Source organism: Oncorhynchus kisutch, linkage group LG13, assembly GCF_002021735.2.
Source record: "Oncorhynchus kisutch isolate 150728-3 linkage group LG13, Okis_V2, whole genome shotgun sequence".
In the NCBI taxonomy this organism is placed as follows: domain Eukaryota; kingdom Metazoa; phylum Chordata; class Actinopteri; order Salmoniformes; family Salmonidae; genus Oncorhynchus; species Oncorhynchus kisutch.
The window spans coordinates 29,761,952-29,782,381 of record NC_034186.2 but is presented as its reverse complement, the minus strand read 5'-3'; the positions used below and the strand labels follow the sequence as shown (position 1 = coordinate 29,782,381).

Sequence of the window (20,430 nt, the reverse complement as noted above, 5' to 3'; positions counted from 1 at the left end):
CAAACCGGCTGTGCGCGTGCGCCATCGTGCATACATTTATTTTGTCCCCCCACACAAAATGCGATCAAGATACGCAGATTAAAATATCAAAACAAATTTTTATCCAATTAAATCGATTTGGGGACAGGTCGAAAAGCATTAAACATTTATGGCACTTTAGCTAGTTTCCTTGCACTTTCTAGCTAGTTTGTCCTATTTAGCTAACTTGCTGTTGCTAGCTAATTTGTCCTGGGATATATACATTGAGTTATTTTACCTGAAATGCACAAGGTCCTCTACTCCGCCAATTAATCCACACGTAAAAAGGTCAACCGAATCATTTCTAGTCATCTCTCTTCCTTCCAGGCCTTTTCTTCTTTTGACTTTATGTTGCGATTGGCAACTTTCATAAATTAGGTGCATTAACGCCACTGACCTCGTTCGTATTTCAGTCACCCACGTGGGTATAACCAATGAGGAGATGGCACGTGGGTACCTGCATCTATAAACCAATGAGGAGATGGGAGAGGCAGGACTTGCAGCGCGATCTGCATCAGAAATGGAACCGATTTCGATTTTAGGCCTTGGCAACGCAGATGCTTGTTGGCGCGTGCGAGCAGTGTGGGTGCAATAATTGAATTACATAGATTTCTACATTTATTTTGCAGCACACGCGACGAGAGCGCTGTGGTCTGCCTGTAATATACACGTTAGCATTGGATGGTTTGCTCTTCACCTGAGTCTGACTAGAACCCCACTTCTTCTCCGGAGTTGACGTTTTTGTGTTGCAACGGGATGAGTGGGGCTGCCAACTGCCTTGGGATGTTCAAAGAAAGTGTCCAGTTCAGGGAAGTTGAATTTCTGGTGTGATCTAATATCCCAGAGTTATTTTTGGCTATAGGTAATAATACTAGAAACGTAGTGTAAGAAATAACTGTCCCATCTGGCCAGAGAAAACAAAGTGGTCACGTTATGTATTTATAGCCTAAGCCAATTTATTTAGAAAAACTTTTTTTCTCATCGCAGCCCCCCAAAAAACATTCTGCAACTTCTTAATCACTGTCATAACTCACACAGAGATCGACTTTAAAGGTCCAGTGCAGTGAAAAACAAGATTTTTCTGTGTTTAGATATATATTTCCACACTATGATGTTGGAATAATACATAATACTGTGAAATTGTGAAAATTATGTTAATATCCTTTTAGTGTAAGACTGACTGAAATTTCTTCCTGTTTTGGTGGGATGGAGTTTTGGCCTGCTTGGTATCATCACCACACAGTAAATGAATTAATAAACCAATAAGAAGAGAGTTCTAAACCTCTCTGCAAATAACATCTGTTTTTTTTCCCACTCTGACCATTCCAAGGCAGTCCTAGCAAAATTCTTGCTTGAGAAATTGCTCTTTGCTAAGAAGTTGCCACTTTCAAAGAGTGGGACACTAATCCAGACACTTGTAAGAAATACCACTACGCCCTCCAATGAATCATCAAACAGGCAAAGCGTCAAGATTGAATCCTATTACACCGGCACTGACACTTGTTGGATGTGGCAGGGCTTGCAAACTATCACGGATTACAAAGGGAAACCCAGCCGCGAACTGACCAGTTATGTGAGCCTACCAGATGAGCTAAATACCGTCTATGTGCTTCTAGGCTAGCAAAACTGAACCATGCATGAGAGCACCGGCTGTTCCGGACAACTGTGTGGTCACGCTCTCCGTAGCCTATGTGAGTAGAACCTTTTAAACAGGTTAACATTCACAAGGCCGCAGAGCCAAACTGATTACAAGGACGCATACTCAGAGAATACGCTGACCAGCTGGCAAGTGTCTTCACTTACATTTTCAACCTCTCCCTGACCCAGTCTGTAATACCAACATGTTTCAAGCAGACAACCATTGTCCGTGTGCCCAAGAACACCAATATAACCTGGCTAAATTATTATCGGCCCTTAGCACTCATCTGTGGCTATGAAGTGCTTTGAAAGGCTGGTCATGGCTCACAATACCATCATCTCATACAACCTCGATGCACTCATTTCCCATACCGACCCAACAGATCCACAGATGACGCAATCTCAATCGCACTCCACACTGCACTGCTTTTAAACTCACCCCTCTGCTACTCTGTTCATCCCACCTATATCCGTAAACCGCCCTCTTCTGATTTCCATGTCATATTTTTCAACTGTGCTGTGATGTTTCACATAAATTCTGAACCTGTCTAATCGCATAGTATCTACAGATTGTAATTTAAAGATACATGTTTTATTATACTGTTGATTGATTGACAATGGTTTTCCAAATCTTCCAACAGTGCTATTACGGTTAATTTTAGATAAATGTTGTGATTTTTCAGCCATTCCTGAACCTGTTACGAGAAACAATATTTAATTGTTACCCAGAATTTTTTTGCTATTGAGATAAAAACGGCTAGCAAGCATGCTATGTCAGAGTATTTGCATAAAGTTCAGCTTTCCCCAATTTTGGTCCCACCCTGTTAATGTCCCTTGCCCATGATCGCATCGCCCTATGGTCCCACCGCCCACTTCACTTCTTCAATTGAAAATGAATAGCTTTCTGTAGTGTCATCGCCCACATCCTTTTCAGTTAATACATACGGTGAGATCAATAGGATAAAGTGTCTTGCTGCTTGCCCTGACCAAAAGTTACGCTTCCAGTGTAGCAGGTAAACAAAATATACTGCTTTTGTGACGCCCCAGTATAGTGCCTTCAGAAAGCATTCATACCCCTTGACTGATTTCCACATTTTGTTGTGTTACAGCCTGAATTCAAAAAATAAAATATGTTTTTAGACATTTTTGCAAATGTATTAAAAATGTAATACAGAAATATTTCACTCCACTTAGTCAATACTTTGTAGAAGCACCTTTGGCAGCAATTATAATTATTATAATTATATTATAATTATATTACAGCTGTGAGTATTTCTGGGTAAGTCTCTAAGAGCTTTCCACATCTGGATTGTGCAACATTTGCCCATTTTATTATTATTTTTAATTCTTCAAGCTCTGTCAAATTTGTTGTTGATCATTGTTAGACAATAATTTTCACGTCTTGCCATTAGATTTAATTCAAAACTGTAACTCGGCCATTCAGGAACATTCCCTGTCGTTTTGGTAAGCAACTCCAGTGTAGATTTGACCTTGTGTTTTAGGTTATTGTTCTGCTGAATGGTGAATTCATATCCCAGTGTCTGGTGGAAAGCAGACTGAACCAGGATTTCCTCTAGGATTTTATTCTTTAACGATTACAAGCTTATCCATAACATGATGCAGACATCACTATGCTTGAAAATATGGAAAGTGGTACTCTGTGATGTGTTGGATTAGCTCCATACATAACTCTTCATATTCAGGAGATAAAGTTAATTTCTTTACCACGTTTTTAGCAGTTTTACTTTAGTGCCTTATTGCAAACATGATGCATGTTTTGGAATATATTTTATTCGGTACAGGCTTCCTTCTTTTGAGTTAGTCATTTAGGTTAGTATTGTGGAGTAACTACAATGTTGCACCATCCTCAGTTTTCTCCTATCACAGCATTCAACTCTGTAACTGTTTTAAAGTCACCATTGGCCTCATGGTGAAATCACTGAGCGGTTTCCTTCCTCTCCGGCAACCGAGTTAGGAAGGATGCCTGTATCTTTGTAATGACTGGGTGTATTGATACACCATCCAATGTGTAATTAGTAGCTTCACAATGCTCAAATGTATATTCAATGTTGTCTTTTTTTTTACCCATCTACCAATAGGTGCCATTCTTTGTGAGGCATTGGACAACCTCCCTGGTCTTTTGTGGTTGAATCTGTGTTTGAAATTCACTGCTAGATTGAGGGACCTTTACAGATAATTGTATGTGTTAGGCATAGAGATGAGGTAGTCATTCAAAAAATCATGTTAAACACTAATATTGCACACAGGGTGAGAATGTAGACTTGCTACAACAGAGGGGTTGAATACTTATTGACTCAAGACATTTCAGCTTTTCATTTTGAATGAATTTGTAAAACATTGTATAAACATAATTCCTCTTTGACATTATGGGGTATTGGGTGTAGGCCAGCGGCACAATCTCACTTGAATACATTTTAGATTCAGGCTCTAACCCAACAAAATGTGAAAAAAGTCAAGCAGTGTGAATACTTTCTGAAGGCCCTGTAGCTATGTTAGGCTGCTGGAAATAAAAGTAGTCCTTGTGTATAGAGTTGTATAGTTTGTTTAACTTTGCAATCATTGGATTTTGTTCGACATGCTTTTTAAATTGAAGAATCTGAGAGTCAGCATCATTCTGTTGTCTTGGAATCGCCCTATGTAATATACTTATCACATTCCGTGCACCACCAAAAAATACTAGCTATTGAGAGAATAATGTTCTTCCTCTCATTTGGGTTGCTGACCCCTGGTTTGCAACATGGGGCTGAGGGAACATAGACATGGTCCCGTTTAAGGCTGGCGTACTGGAATTCCTTCCATTTTTGTTTTCAGTTTTTTTTTTACTTGCCCGACTGCTCAGTTCACTCACTCCAGGAAATAAGGCAACCGTTAAGGTCCCTGCTACAACTAGGTTCTGGAGTTTTACCTGCATTTAACCATCAGGAGGAAAAAAATTGCCGACCGGCATCTCCAGCTTTCCTAACATCACAGACATTCCAAACAGAAGTGCACAGACTCTGCCCACAAGCTATTATTTTCCAACCCAATCTTTACTCTACACTTCCGCTTTACTTCCCAGCATAGGAAATGGCAATCTGATGTAACTGAATGTGAAGTTGCTATGCAATTGTATCCAATGTTATAGTTTATGTATGTGCCTTGTAAAGTGCAAACAGGAAATGTGTAATTGAGTTCACTTATTCCTTCTTGTTCACAGGACTTTTTTCAAAGAGCTTGAAAATTGCATGGAGAGGCCAGAGTTGGTGGGGACTTGCTTTTTGAAAAGGGTGAGTTCCTTGTGTTAATGTCATTTGGAAACTGAAGGCCGTTACTGTGTTGTTACGGTGTGTTGCAGTGCAAAGTCTCTGTGTGTGTCTCTCTCCAGAAAGAAGAGCTGCAGATCTATGAGAAATACTGTCAGAACAAGCCCCGATCAGAGGCACTGTGGAGACAGTGTGGTGACGGCCTGTTTTTCCAGGTGACTCCCCTTCCCTATGTGTCTCAGTGTTAACATGGTTATGATATAGTATTCCACTATATAATGGTGTCAGTTTGCATTAAGCAACATGTCATTGGACAAACTTACATTTTCTGTTTGGATGACTGAAATTATAACATGATTGCAACTAGAAACATTCTGTGATGTTTGTTACTGCAGGAGTGTCAGAAGAAGCTGGACCACAAACTCTCCCTGGATGCATATTTACTCAAGCCTGTGCAGAGGATCACCAAGTACCAGCTGATGCTCAAGGCAAGTTTATCACAGTCAAATCTCTCACCTTAGCAGCATACAATCAAGCCTTCTACATCAACACACAGATAACAGATACTATACTCAAACTTGATCCTTGGACGAACATGCAGAACACTTCATTCAGTCCTAATCTGATTGGAAGTCTCAAGTATATGTATTTGTCATGCCTAGTGCACCTTGATATCTTGCAGGAAAACCAACCACACAGATAGGTCAGTACCTATAGCCATGTTGCTGAAAAGACACCGCTGAATGGATATTGAATAGTATAAGTTGCTGTTGGTTTTAGAGCGGTTTCTTTGCAGTAGCCTGTGTGGTTGGAAAGGCTTCATTCTGAGACTTGGTCTGTTGTTAGTGTAGGACTAAGCCAAACACTGAAAGATACATTATTTATCCAACTTCACTTTGTCCCTACCGGCTCTGTTCCCCTTCTAGGAGATGCTGAAATGCAGTAAGAATCAGGAGGGTACTGCTGAGTTGGAGGAGGCCCTGGCCACCATGCTGGACATCATCAAGTCTGTCAATGACTCCATGCATCAGATCGCCATAACAGGATTTGAGGTCAGTATCACTGGGCTGGAGTTTAAGGGTTTGAAAAATCAGTTTGATACCTATCTTAGAGTGGATCTGCTGGGCTGTGGGAAAGTTATAGGAAACCCTGCCGTAAATGAGTTTGACTAATCGGGCGGAGAGAGACTGTCATAGCTAGGCTGTATAGATGTATAGAGGGTGTACTGTGTGGGTGTGGGACTGATGGCCTCTGTGTCTCTCTCACCCCCCAGGGAAACCTTAGTGAGCTGGGGAAGCTTCTAATGCAGGGCTCGTTCAACGTGTGGACGGACCACAAGAAGGGCCACAGCAAGGTGAAGGACCTGGCTCGCTTCAAGCCCATGCAGAGGCACCTGTTCCTCTACAACAAGATGCTGCTCTTCTGTAAGAAGCGGGAGGAGACCACGGACGAGAAGCCATCCCCCTCCTATAGCTTCAAGCACTCACTAAAGGTAAGGTCGGTTGGTGGGGTCAGTTCTTTTTGGACAAACATAACCTGTGTGTATATACAAACATCACATTTTGTGTAGGAGAACTATTTCTGACCTGAAATTGAAAGTCCATTTGCTTGCCTGTAGGGCCATACTGCCCACTATCCTACACTAAGTTCCCCCGCCTCAAATGGAAACTTCACAGTGGCTCTATAAGAACCCTGAGAACCTTGGTATTCACTGTCACTCCCCATATTTCAATTCAAGTTTATCTAGACGCATGAAAAATCAAGGCAGTAAACAGGGCTCTACGATGACAGGAACCTCTCATCACTGGGATCCTGGAACAACCATTTGTTTTCTTGAGGAAACCTTTGAACTTGTTTTCTGCTCCCACTCGCTGGCTAGTGTGCATGTAACCAACTCAATGAATAGTGCTACTCATCGCTCAAAAGAAGTGAAAAGACACATTTCAGCTTGTAAAGAAAAAGCTGTAGCAGTTCACATTGGAATACAAGGGCATCCTAGTGTGAATCAGCGGTGTAAATCTAAAATATAAAGCCGTCCTGTTTAATAACCACAGCCTTGCCTTTGTTTCAGATGAGTGCCGTGGGAATCACAGAAAATGTCAAAGGAGACATTAAGAAGTTCGAGGTCTGGTATAACGGCAGAGAGGAAGTCTATATTATTCAGGTACATGTCCATATAGTTTCTGTGTAGAAAACAACAACTTCCAAAACATATCCATTGTTCCCATTTGATATTAACAGTTATAGTCTAAAGAATTCTAAATACATACTATATAAACTTGATAAAACGGTGATTCAGCAACATCCTTTACTAAGTAGCATACAGTGCATTTGGAAAGTATTCAGACTCCTTCCCTTTTTCCACATTTTGTTACGTAAAGCCTTATTCTAAAATAGATTAAATTCTCATCGATCTACACACAATAAGGACAAAGCGAAAACAGGTTTTGGAAAATTTTGCAAATGTATTGTAAAATAAAAAACAGATACCTTATTTACGTAAGTATTCAGACCGTTTGCTATTAGACTCTAAATAAATTGAGCTTAGGTGCATCCTGTTTCCATTGATTATCCTTGATTCAATTGACTGGACATGATTTGGAAAGGCACACACCTGTCTATATAAGATCCCACACTTGACAGTGCATGTCCGAGCCATACCATGAGGTTGAAGGAATTGTCCATAGAGCTCCGAGACAGGATTGTGACGAGGCACAGATCTTGGGACGGGTACCAAAAAATGTCTGCAGCATTGAAGATCCCCAAGAACACAGTGGCCTCCATCATTCTTAAATGGAAAAAGTTTAGAACCATCAAGACTCTTCCTAGAGCTGGCTGCCCGGCCAAACTGAGCAGTTGGGGGAGAAGGGCCATGGTCAGGGAGGTGACCAATAACCCAATGGTCACTCTGACAGACATCCAGAGTTAATTGTTGGAGATGAGAACCTTCCAGAAGGACAACCATCTATGCAGCACTCCACCAATCAGGCATTTTTAGTAGATTGACCAGATGGATGCCACTCCTCAGTAAAAGGCACATAACAGACCACTTGGAGTTTGCCAAAAGGCACCTAAAGGACTCTGACCATGAGAAACAAGATTCTCTGGTCTGATGAAACCAAACCCTTTGACCACTGGGTGGCAGTGTTGCCCTATGAAGAGTAGCCACCCACAGACATCATTCTCACAGAAACATCCATTGTCTGGTGTGAGACAGGCTGTAGAGTGAAACCTCAGGGTGTTTATATATATGTGTGTATAACTTTGTGTTTGTGTGTCTCCACAGGCTCCCTCCATGGATGTGAAGAACATGTGGGTGTCAGAGATCCGAAAAGTTCTGACGGGCCAGCTCGAAGCTTGCAGAGGTATACAGTGTGTGGGGTTTTTCTCTAGGCATATTCAAACCACCATCTCTCTCATACAGCACTAGACATCTGAACACAGCTCTGAACCCTCTCAGAATGCTGATGTGAATGTTAAGCAGTGGGAAGGGGGGGTTATTCAGTGTTGGAGGAGAGCTGATTTAGAGGTAGGGGAGGGAGGTGGACAACTGTTTGTGAACACATACCTGACCCTGACGGTACAGTCCACTCACTCACATACACACACACTCTCACACACACACACACACACACACTCCTCTCCCTCCACCACCCTCCAGCAGTATGCATCAATCGCCGACTGTTCCGCTCTGAAGCTCCTGACAGTCAGGAAAACGACCCTCTGCTCTGTCTACACTCGGCTGGACTGACAAGCTGTGTGTATGAGAGAGAGAGAGGATGTGTGTGTGTGAGGGGACTGAGTAATGACATAGCAGCCCTCATATGAAGCAGAGTGAGAGAAAGATGCTCTGGCCTGCTGGAGGGTTGGAGGTGATTTACGCCTGTCTCGGCTGGCGAGCGGGGGGAGGGCAGCACATAGCAGAAAAGAGCAGCACACAAGATAAGCCACTGTGTGCGGTATTAAAAAGCTCGGCGATGTGGGGTTTGTGTAATAGCAGGACAAGGCCAGTATACAGACCATCCAGCTCCAGCAGTGGCTTGTACTGAGGATACCGGCTGCAGCTGTTTGATTGGTTGACTCCCCTGGGCCTTGGCAGTTAACTGTCCTGTCCTCCTGTTAAAGGTCCAATGCAGCCATTTTTCTTTCAATATCAAATCATTTCTGGGTAACGATTAAGTACCTTAGTATGATTTTTCTTTCCAATAAAACTTAAAAATTGCTTCTTAGCAAAGAACAATTTCGCAAGCAAGAATTTTGATAGGACTGTCTGTGAGTGGTCTGAGTGGGGAGGGGAATACTGAAAATGAGCTATTATTGGCAGAGAGTTTTGGAACTATTTTTCTTATTGGTCTATTAAATAATGTACTGCCTGCCTTGGTGATGTCACCAGGCAGGCCAAAACTCCATCCCACCAGAAGAGACTGAAATTCCAGGCGGTCTTTTCAAACAGCTCTTACACTAAAAGGGCATTATCATAATTTTCACAATTTCACAGCATTATTCCAACCTCGTAGTGTGGAAATGTATATAAAACACATGATAATCACATTTTTGACTGCACTGTGCCTTTAAAGACACAGATTAGTGGCTTCCATTCTGTCTGCACCACTGTTTTGGTCTATGGCTTCAGGTCTGACTGCGATGTTTTGGTCCACGGACTCTCCTGTGGCTTATGTGACTCCTGGGATTTCTCCTGTTTTATCGCATGGCATTGAAACACATAGGCTTATCAGCCTGCTTTTGACTGCAGGTTTCTCACACAGTCCTACACACAGTGTGACATGCACAATCATGCAAACAACAAACACATGTGCGCACACACACACACACACACACACACACACTTGCATACCTAAGATCTCACCCAACAAATTCACCTCACTGACCTTTTTATGTCAATTTAACCTAAACTAATATCTCTGTCATTCCATTGAAAGTAAATCTATTCTGTTCTATTCCAATGGAATTTTCTTTTCTCCATTCACAGAGGCTAGTCAACTCCATCAGAAGATCACTGAGAATGTATATCATGCTCCCATGAGGTAGAGTACTCCGTCTCTCAACGTTTTCATCATGTCGTGTGATTGAATGGCGGCACCGCACAGATGCTCTCAAGGATGGTGAATGTAACGCTTCTACAGTGGCTGTGTGATTGACTGTCCTATATCTCTCCTCTACTCCACTCAGAAACATGCGCAAAATGGCCCTGAGGCAGTCGGACTCGTCTAGCCCGGAGACAGGCTTCAGGAGGAGCAACCCCAGCCCCAACATGAGACAGAAACGAGGTGAGATGTCACACAGCCGCAGCCAGCCCCACCAGGCTCCCGGCCCTGCCAAACCAGCATCCACTCAGCTCCGCTGACTGGAAACAAAAGGCAGCAACTTCCATGTACAAATCATCCCATAATGGCATTATGAAAGACACCACACTGATGGCACAATTAGCTGGGATGTTTTATCTGGGCTCTAACTATTACTGGCTCCAACTCTTTCTGTCTCGGCATCAGCCCAAGCCAACCCCTCACCACCACTTCCCTCTGATCGCTCACTACATACACTATACTGGCAGATGAGGATGAGGTAATGGGTAAGATTTCACGCTGTGTAGAGCCCGGCAGCAGAGCGCTGCTGCATCACAGTGCGAGGGAGCTGGGCTAATGGTATTCTTCCAGGGAGTGGGTGGTGGTGGTTAGAAGAGGAGAGTTGCTCTTTGACTCTGGATGTGGTCAGTGGCTGGACGTCCCTGGCTCTAGAAGTAAGTGGATCCGACAGGTGCTTAGTCCTGGGTGCATGAGGCCCTTTATTACCCCCCCACCACAGTCACAGAGAAAATCTATGAAATCTCTCCCATTCTCCTCTGTGGGAAAGGAATATTACAGAAGCTGGTTGAGCAATGGTGTTTTTCAGTACCAACCTTATACTAAAATGTCTACATTATTCATGGAGTTACACAACCGCAGTACAGTACGGTTTTGACTACAATAAGTTTTGAACTGTGGTCTGGTGGGTCTTTTTAGTTTTGACCCATATGTAACTGATGCCAACCATTTCCCTGATTGGGACTGTTTCCTTTTGGGTCAGAAGGACCCATTCCAGAGGTCATGACCCCAAATACTGTAGTCCCACTAGTACACCTCCCACTATACCTCCCCAGTCGTCTGGGGTTAGTCTGACTAGCTGTTAGATTCTGCCAACGGTACGATATATACCACGCTCAGATAGTCTGATGAAAGGCTTTCCCATTCTTTATTTTTTTAAACATTTTTCCACCCCGCTTTTCTCCCCAATTTCGTGGTATCCAATTGTCTCATCACTGCAACTCGGAAGAGGCGAAGGTCGAGAGTCGTGCATCCTCCGAAACACAGCCAAGCCGCACTGCTTCTTGACACAACGCCCGCTTAACCAGGAAGCCAGCCACACCAATGTGTCGGAGGAAACACCATACACCTGGCGAGGCGTCAGTGTGCACTGCACCTGGCCCACCACAGGAGTCGCTAGTGCACGATGGGACAAGGACATCCCTGCCGGCCAAACTCTCCCCTAACCCGGACGACACTGGGCCAATTGTGCGCCGCCCCATGGGTCTCCCGGTCGCGGCCGGCTGCAACAAAGCCTGGACTCGAACCCAGAATCTCTAGTGCCACAGCTACCACTGTATTCTCTCTCATAGTTGTCCAAAAGCTCTGATTTATTTTCTAATCTCAAGATCTCCAGAAGGCCAGAGTAACCTCAGAGGACAGAAGCAGCAGCTGCGTTGACATCTCTCTGTTTGGCAGCTTTGACAGAGGTGTGAGAAGAGATGAACCTGGAAGTTGTGATTATTCTGTGTTCTCACAATCAGAAGGTGATAATTATGTACATGATAATATGGACATTTTGAGCGGTCCTCCAGGGCAGGTAGTTCAAGTGTCCTTGAAATCACACACTCTCCAAGACAAGCTGTCCATTTTGAAAAAGTGTAAAACTGTCTTCTAGTTTTGGCATTGGCAGGTGACCTAAATCCTTATACCGTTGCAGTTCCAGCATGATTGTGGAGGACTCTTCTCTTCCTAATGCAGGTTGTGTTGATGGAACATAGAAGGGTAAATCATGGATCAGATTTGTCCATATGGTGAAAGTCTCCAGGAAATTCCATGGCAAACTTATGCATCTCAGAGCTCTGTCAGCATTGTGATTAGACCAGAGAGACCCATTTAGTGGAGATGAGAAAGATCTAGAATAAAGGACCATCTGTCTCCAGCATAATCTTACAAACATATACGTTTTTTACAACCTTGTCAGCACTCTTCAAACTTGTGACAATTTGAATATATTTTCAGAAATAGGTTTAGGTTGATCTACCCCTGATCTTTGAATCAGTTTTCATGCGGACTCAAGTGTGTGTGGTTGAATAGGGTTCTCCATATTGTCCAGGATTATCATGGTATCCATTACTCTTACAAAGTCGTCCCTCAGGCTTTCTCTCTACCCTCTGCTTCTGCTTTCTCCTTTACCGTTTTCCTCTCCCTTTCCCTCCCTAGCTGAGGCTTCTGCAACTAATAACCCTGACCACAATGCTGCTCTCGCTAGAAAGCGCTTCACCTTGCAGGGCCTCTCCAATAGAAGGTCTCTTCCCTCAGGTAAAGAAGCCATGACATCTCCACTGACCTGCTCACCTGTCCTTATCACCACCCTGTCCTCATCCCCTCTTTGAAGAGGTCCCACTCATTGTGTTGTATACAACTTCACCTACTCTCATTCATTCTCTTTGTTAGTCATTATCCTTAGCCTGCTACTCTATGTCCTCGTGCCGCAGGCAGTGCTGCTAATACACACTGGTGTTTTCGCTTAGAGCAGAAAACTAGTGTATGTAAATTATGTCAGGCGGAGTCAGAGGAAGGCACAAAATATTGTCAAGACTCCAGCCACATAAGCCATAGACTGTCCTCTCTGCTACCGCACTGCAAGTGGTACCAGTTCACCAAGTCTGGAACGAACAGGACCTTTAACAGCTTCTACCCCCAAGCCATGAGACTGCTCAACAAGATTGCTAAATAGCTAATCAAGTGGTTACCCAGACTACCTGCATTTATCCTTTTTTTGCACTGACTATGCACACACACTCACACATACTTACACCGACAACCCAACACACACATGCACACATTACATACTCCCACATACACATATGCACACACATGCATACCGATAACACACACACACACACACACCACGTATGATCCTGCTCCACATACGCTGCTGCTACAGATCAATCTATTATCTCTCCTGTTGCTTAGTCACTTTATCCCTATATATATATATATACTCAGTGGCCAGTTTATTAGATACACCCATCTAGTACTGGGTCGGACCCTCCTTTGTCTCCAGAACAGACTGAATTCTTTGGGGAATGGAAACATTGCTCAATTGGTATCAAGGGACCTAACGTGTGTCAGGAAAATATTCCCCACACTATTATACCGCCGCCACGAGCCTCTACTGTTGACACCAAGCAGGATGGGGCCATAGACTCATGCTGCTTACATCAAATCAGCATGACCCAACAGGAACTGGAATTTGTCAGACCCTTCCTCAATTGTCCAGTGTTGGTGATCGCCTGCCCACTTGAGCTGCTTCTTCTTGTTTTTAGCTGATAGGAGTGGTACCCTATGTGGTCATCTGTTGCAATAGCCCATCCGTGACAAGGACCGACGAGTTGTGCGTTCTGAAATGCCGTTCTGCATACCACATGCCATTATTTGCTTGTTTATGGACTGCCTGTTAGCTTGCACGATTCTTGCCATTCTCCTTCGACCTCTCATCAACGAGCTGTTTTCGCCCACAGGAATTCCGCTCACTGGATGTTTTTTGTTTTTCTCTGTAAACCCTGGACACTGTCCTGTGTGAAAGCTCAGGAGGCTGGCCGTACCTGAGATACTGGAACCGGCACACCTGGCACTGACGATCATACCACTATCAAAGTTTCTTAGGTCACAAATTTTTCCCATTCTAACGTTCGATCGAATACTGACTGAAAGCCTCAACGCATGTCTTCCTGCTTTTTAGAGAACCACGGCCATGTCACTCACTGAGTGTATGTACGTAGCTACCTCAATTACCTCGTACCCCTGCACACCGACTCAGTACTGGTACTCACTGTATATAGCCATAGTATATAGTTATTAGTTATATAGTTATTTTTCTTGCTATTGTTATTCACTGTGTATTTATTTCTTGTCATTATTTTTTATTTTGTATCTTTTAACTCTGCATTGTTGGGGATTGTTGAACCCGTCAGTAAGCATTTCACCCTTAGTCTACACCTGTAGTTTACGAAGCATGTGACAGATAACATTTGATTTGATTAGAATTTTCCAAATACTAGTACGTCTCGAGAACAAAGCGATTTTACATTTTCAAGACTATGGAACAACCTTGGCATCCAGGCAATGAAAATGCATGAAGGCTAAATTCGCAGACAGGTAGCCTTAGTAAATGTCAGCCTGTAATGCTTTTGACATTCAAAAGTGTATTAACATTTTTTTAAGAGGATGGTTTGATTCAAGGTTCTTCTCCACAGAATACATCCTTAATAACAATACTGATTAGCTACATCTGATTATATTTTACAACAAACATTAGATTTATTTTAGTTAAACAAACCAATTGAACAGGGAGAGGTTTATTTTATTATTATTTACTTACTACTTTGGTGCTATTACAGGGGTCTTGAGGTTTGTAAGTGGGCAATAACATTACTGTACATAATATGTCATCATTTGTATGGTGATAATGTAATACTGTGTAGTTGGCTCCATTCATGATGCAGAGCAGGCTAGCTGAAGAGAAATGGACACTGAGGGGGTGTTTTTGTACTTATTGGCGCGCCGAGGTAATGCCTCGCTGTGAACTTGAGCTGTCGATAGATTTCATCTTGTTACCATACCCCACCCCACCCATCCTAAATTATATCATGACCGCCATCGATAAAATACAGTAGGAGCAGCCGTCTTCATCGAACTGGCCAATGCTTTTGACTCTGTGAATCACCGCATTCTTATCGGCAGACTCAACAGCCTTGGTTTCTCTAATGACTGCCTCGCCTGGTTCACTAACTACTTCTCAGATAGAGTTCAGTGTGTCAAATCGGAGGGCCTGTTGTCGAAACCTCTGGCAGTTTCTATGGGGGTGCCACAGAATTAAATTCTTGGGCCAACTTTTCTCTGTATATATCAATGATGTCGCTCTTGCTGCGGGTGATTCTTTGATCCAACTCTACGCAGACGACACCATTCTGTATACATCTGGCCCTTCTTTGGACTCTGTGTTAACAAACCTCCAAACGAGCTTCAACGCCATACAACACTCCTTCCGTGGCCTCCAATTGCTCTTAAATGAAAGTAAAACGAAATGCATGCTCTTCAACCGATCGCTACCCCTCCCACCCGACTAGCATCACTACTCTGGACGGTTCCGACTTAGAATATGTCGACAACTATAAATACCTAGGTGTCTGGCTAGACTGTAAACTCTCCTTCCAGACTCATATTAAGCATCTCCAATCCAAATCTAGAATTGGCTTCCTATTCCCTAACAAAGCCTCCTTCACTCATGCTGCCAAACATACCCTCGTAAAACTGACTATCCTACCGATCCTTGACTTTGGCGATGTCATTTACAAAATAGCTTCCAACACTCTACTCAGCAAATTGGATGCAGTCTATCAAATCAAATCAAATCAAATTGATTTATATAGCCCTTCGTACATCAGCTGATATCTCAAAGTGCTGTACAGAAACCCAGCCTAAAACCCCAAACAGCAAGCAATGCAGGTGTAGAAGCACGGTGGCTAGGAAAAACTCCCTAGAAAGGCCAATACCTAGGAAGAAACCTAGAGAGGAACCAGGCTATGTGGGGTGGCCAGTCCTCTTCTGGCTGTGCCGGGTGGAGATTATAACAGAACATGGCCAAGATGTTCAAATGTTCATAAATGACCAGCATGGTCGAATAATAATAAGGCAGAACAGTTGAAACTGGAGCAGCAGCAGTCTATCACAGTGCCATCCATTTTGTCACCAAAGCCCCATATACTACCCACCACTGCGACCTGTATGCTCTCGTTGGCTGGTCCTCGCTACATATTCGTCACCGAACCCACTGGCTCCAGGTCATCTATAAGTCTTTGCTAGGTAAAGCGCCGCCTTATCTCAGCTCACTGGTCACTATAGCAACACCCACTCGTAGCTCGTGCTCCAGCAGGTATATTTCACTGGTCATCCCCAAAGCCAACACCTCCTTTGGCTGCCTTTCCTTCCAGTTCTCTGCTGCCGATGACTGGAACGAATTGCAAAAATCACTGAAGTTGGAGACTTATATTTCCCTCACTAACTTTAAGCATCAGCTGTCAGAGCAGCTTACCGATCACTGCAGCTGTAAACAGCCCATCTGTAAATAGCCCATCCAACCAACTACCTACTTTATCCCCATATTTGTTATTGTTTTTGTGCTCTTTTGCACACCAGTATTTCTACTTGCACATCCTCATCTGCACATATATCACTCCAGTGTAAATTGCTCAATTGTAATTACTTCGCCACTATTAGCCTATGTATTGCCTTACCTCCTTACCACTAGCGGTTCTGGGGGGGAGCCAGTGCCCCTGTGACAACAATTTTGGAACCCCTTGTGGCCCCCCTAAATGTGGTGTATCTCATTTTTGCTGTCGTTCTTTTTTTTTTACATCCTTTATTAGACAGTGGCAACGCGGAACATGATCTTTTGCCTGCTAATGCAATGCAGTGAAGAAAACGATATGATGACAATAACGTCTAATGTAACTGGCCCCTCCTATCAGTACAACTGGCCCCTCCTATCAGTACAACTGGCCCCAGTTTGGCCCCCCCAGTCGAAATGGTCTAGAAACTCCACTGCTCCTTACTTCATCTGCTCACACTGTATACAGATTTTTCTATTGTGTTATTGACTGTATGTTTGTTTATTCCATGTGTAACTCTGTGTTGTTGTTTTTGTAGCACATTGCTTTATCTTGGCCAGGTCGCAGTTGTAAATGAGAACTTGTTCTCAACTGGCCTACCTGGTTAAATAAAGGTGTTCTCAACTGGCCTACCTGGTTAAATAAAGGTGTTCTCAACTGGCCTACCTGGTTAAATAAAGGTGAAATAAAAAATATTAAAAAGAATTGGTTTCTAATATGCGCCTGTGAGGATGCCGCCACCCGCCCGCAATGTCCACGATTTGTCTTCATCTTCCTGCACTTCCTCGTGTCTCCTCCATTCATTGCATGTTTCTCAGTCCCACAGTCAACCGTCTGCCTGTTTGAACTCACTAATTTGATACAACTAAGATAAATTAATAATCTTGAAGGGATAGCGTGCTATTTTGGCAATTAAGTCTCTGCGTGCTGTTTTGAAGGAAGTTGAAGGTCTGGAGCCATTGCTAACTATCATTAACGCAATGACTGGAAGTCTAAAGGAACAGCTAGCATGCTTCTACTTCCTTCAAACTGCATGAAGAGACAGAAAAATACACTCCATGAGGTCATCTGACTCTGGGTAAGTAGAAAAAAGGGCTTAATTGCTAAAATGTCACACTATACATTTAAGCTGGACAGTGTTTAGTGAGGAATCAACAGTGACAGTTATCACCAAGTCTTGTATCAAATCAGAAGTCAATCCAGAGAAAAGGCAGGAATCCTCAAAGCAATATGCTCATTTAGCCTTGCCATTAAAATGCTTCTCTGTGCCTTCCTGTGCCATCCATCCCTCTCTCCCTCCCTCATATTCTTCTGCCCAGCTAATTGCTAACCCTGCCCTGCCTTTCACAGCCGATCCTCCATCTAAGGTGACAGATGTCACGCGCCGCTTCTCTTTAGCCTCCTCTATCAGTGTCTCCGCCACCAGACGCACAAAAGGTACCTGATTGCCTGGGGTCTTTCGCTTTCTTTTTATCTCTCCTTCTGTCGCCATCAAACTTTTGAAAGTGTCTGAGAGCAGGCACAGACCAGTTAGTGAGGGGGCTCTTTGAGAGAGAGTGAGAGAGAGAGAGTGAGAGAGAGAGAGTGAGAGTGAGAGTGAGAGAGTGAGAGAGTGATATTGACAAGTCCTACCCATTTATGAGTCTCATGATATTGAGAGATGATGTCTTTCTCAGAAATGAAACAAAAGGAACATTTTTGTTGTTGAGAAACCATAGTAATCAAATGTACATTTCGATAAGCTGACATTTGGAATGTGGGGTGACATTCAGAGCTGCAAAGCATGTGCAATTGTTGTGGAATTTAGATGAGAACTTAATTTTGCCAATATTTCCCTCCTTTCTTCTTCCTAATAATCAAGTATTTCAATAATTTATGAGCAATGAAAACTGAGAATGTACAATAAAATGGATTTTGCTTGACTGTCTCAATAGATCTAATTTTCCACTAACGCTTCCACCATGCATTCATTGCCCCTGACAGGTCCTCCTTCAACTCATGTTAAAAAGACCAAAAGACATGAGATAAAGAGTGATCCAACACCATTCGGTTATGAAGGTAGCTATAGCTATAGCAGTATGCTGTGGATCTGTGCATGTTCAGCCGTCTTTGTTAATGGGGACGGCTTTGCATTTTGGTGAGGTGACGTGTGTGTGTGTGTGCGCGTGCATGTGTGCTTGCATGCGTGTCTGTGTTCATGTGTGGGTGTGTGTTTTGCCTGCTCCGTTGTGATTCAATGTGATGCATGGTATGTGTATTAGTTTGGCACAAAAAGTGCTGAACAAGATGACTTCACATTAGCAGTGCCATGTTGTTGGTAATGAGTCAGTGTGGCTGTGGAGCGATGATGGCTCCTTAATTTATTTCTGAATGCGTATATCAATTTCCTGCAATGTGATGTAAAATGGCATCCCAGTGGTCTGTAAAGAGCTAATTTCCTCCCAGATACATTACGCAGTGCTATCCCTGCTGCGAGCAGACACAAAGGCACCACAAGCACTGATTCAGCTGTGCCTAGGTCCACTTCTCAACCAGGTAATCTACTGATGGAAAGTCACGCTATGACCTATTTATCTTTTCTCATTTTGCTGGTTTTGGTTAAACATTTTTTGTCTTTTTTTGCCATTGAGTGTCTTGTTGTATGTGACACCTTTTCGATTGGTTTCTTGCATTGTGTTTTTTTTGTTTGTTGATATTTCCAACTTCTATATACCTTCTTTGACTGTCAGAATAAATGTTTCAGAATGTTTAATGCTTATATGTAAAGGGTACATTTGCAAAGCAGTGGATGTGTAATGCCATGTCTTAAAACGAATGTGTTCACTTATTCTAGTCAACTGAAGGGTTAACAGGACCTTGTCTTCTTTCTGTGTGCTCTATTTCTCCAGGCTGGACCCAACGGTGTTTGCCTTCAATGGACACAGAGGACTTTGAAACCATCCATTCGAGTGCAGAGGAGCTCTCCAACTCTTCAGATGGTGAGGACCAGTCCAGTAATAAAAATGTAAGTAATGTTGAATAAATCCTGACAGGTAACTTCATCCCCTCCATCTTGTTGCTCCTCCTAAATCCTTTCAAACCCGGGAAATAAATCCTCTCTGCTTAATTATTTCCCACCATCACCCATCTTGTTAACGCGGGCTGACGACTTGACATTTAAAAGACAAAATAGCCTAGTGTGGGTCTCCCCAGAGCCTCCGGATTTCTCCTTCCATTACAATCTTTCTGATGTATGAGAGCCGGAGATCTGTTTTAATGGAGGGCCTGCTTCACAACTCTACCACACTGAGAATAATGCTCCCTGAGTCCAACATGAGACTGACAGATGGACATGCTGTACACACACATAGAATAGATGGGTGGAGACAGACACACGTCACATGACACACACACAAGTTACACACCATCACATGCAAAGACAACCCACAACTACAAGGATAGGGCATCTCCTCTAAATCACCCTCCTCCTCCATTCTCTCCCTGCTCTTAGGGGGACAATGATCGCTTCCGTGTCCAGTTGACGTACGAGTCGAGGACAGCGCAGGACCTGTCTCTGGAGTCAGGAGATTTAGTACAGTTCCTGGATGAGGCAGAGAATGGACACTGGTGAGTGATGGTTGCACCCACCTTCTCTATCCATTGAACACTATGAGAGTCCCAGAGAGAAACCAATTCTCCTGCCGTAGTAAGAGGGACCCAACTCAACAGGATAAAGCACAATCATATTAGTCATTGTTCCTGCACTGTATTCACACATTGCCCATCTCTATCTCTTCTCTGATTTAAAACTGTGTTTGTAAAAATGTATAACTAATAACAATGTTGTTCCTGGGTTCCCTTGGGACTAACAGTTATTGCTGTGTAGTTTTATATTAAAAATTTATTAATTGTAAAATTATTTCAATGAGGCATTCAGGATATTAAAGCATAAATGTTGAGTAGATCTGTATATCACAGTGGAAATTAAAACACAATGCCTAAATGAATAATATATCCGTCTGTTCGATTCATCCCACCACTATGAGGAGTGGTTAT

The 20,430-nt window shown here is 43.1% G+C and overlaps 1 protein-coding gene across 11 annotated transcripts in view; it reads left to right on the top strand.

Annotated features, from left to right (window-relative positions):
* mcf2l2 (MCF.2 cell line derived transforming sequence-like 2) overlaps positions 1–20,430 on the top strand; it is a 126,624-nt gene that overhangs the window by 99,086 nt on the left and 7,108 nt on the right. For 5 of the 11 annotated variants that reach the window (XM_020499167.2, XM_020499168.2, XM_020499166.2 and 2 more), the window contains exons 18-32: positions 4,874–4,943; positions 5,042–5,134; positions 5,315–5,407; positions 5,846–5,971; positions 6,193–6,411; positions 6,991–7,083; positions 8,206–8,284; positions 9,910–9,964; positions 10,110–10,207; positions 12,443–12,541; positions 17,746–17,832; positions 18,379–18,453; positions 18,841–18,930; positions 19,284–19,399; positions 19,886–20,001. In XM_020499167.2, coding sequence (XP_020354756.1) covers positions 4,874–4,943; positions 5,042–5,134; positions 5,315–5,407; positions 5,846–5,971; positions 6,193–6,411; positions 6,991–7,083; positions 8,206–8,284; positions 9,910–9,964; positions 10,110–10,207; positions 12,443–12,541; positions 17,746–17,832; positions 18,379–18,453; positions 18,841–18,930; positions 19,284–19,399; positions 19,886–20,001 — 1,509 coding nt within the window. The remainder of the gene's footprint in view (positions 1–4,873; positions 4,944–5,041; positions 5,135–5,314; positions 5,408–5,845; positions 5,972–6,192; positions 6,412–6,990; positions 7,084–8,205; positions 8,285–9,909; positions 9,965–10,109; positions 10,208–12,442; positions 12,542–17,745; positions 17,833–18,378; positions 18,454–18,840; positions 18,931–19,283; positions 19,400–19,885; positions 20,002–20,430) is intronic. The other 6 variants (XM_031785964.1, XM_031785962.1, XM_031785967.1 and 3 more) reach the window with 4 other exon arrangements.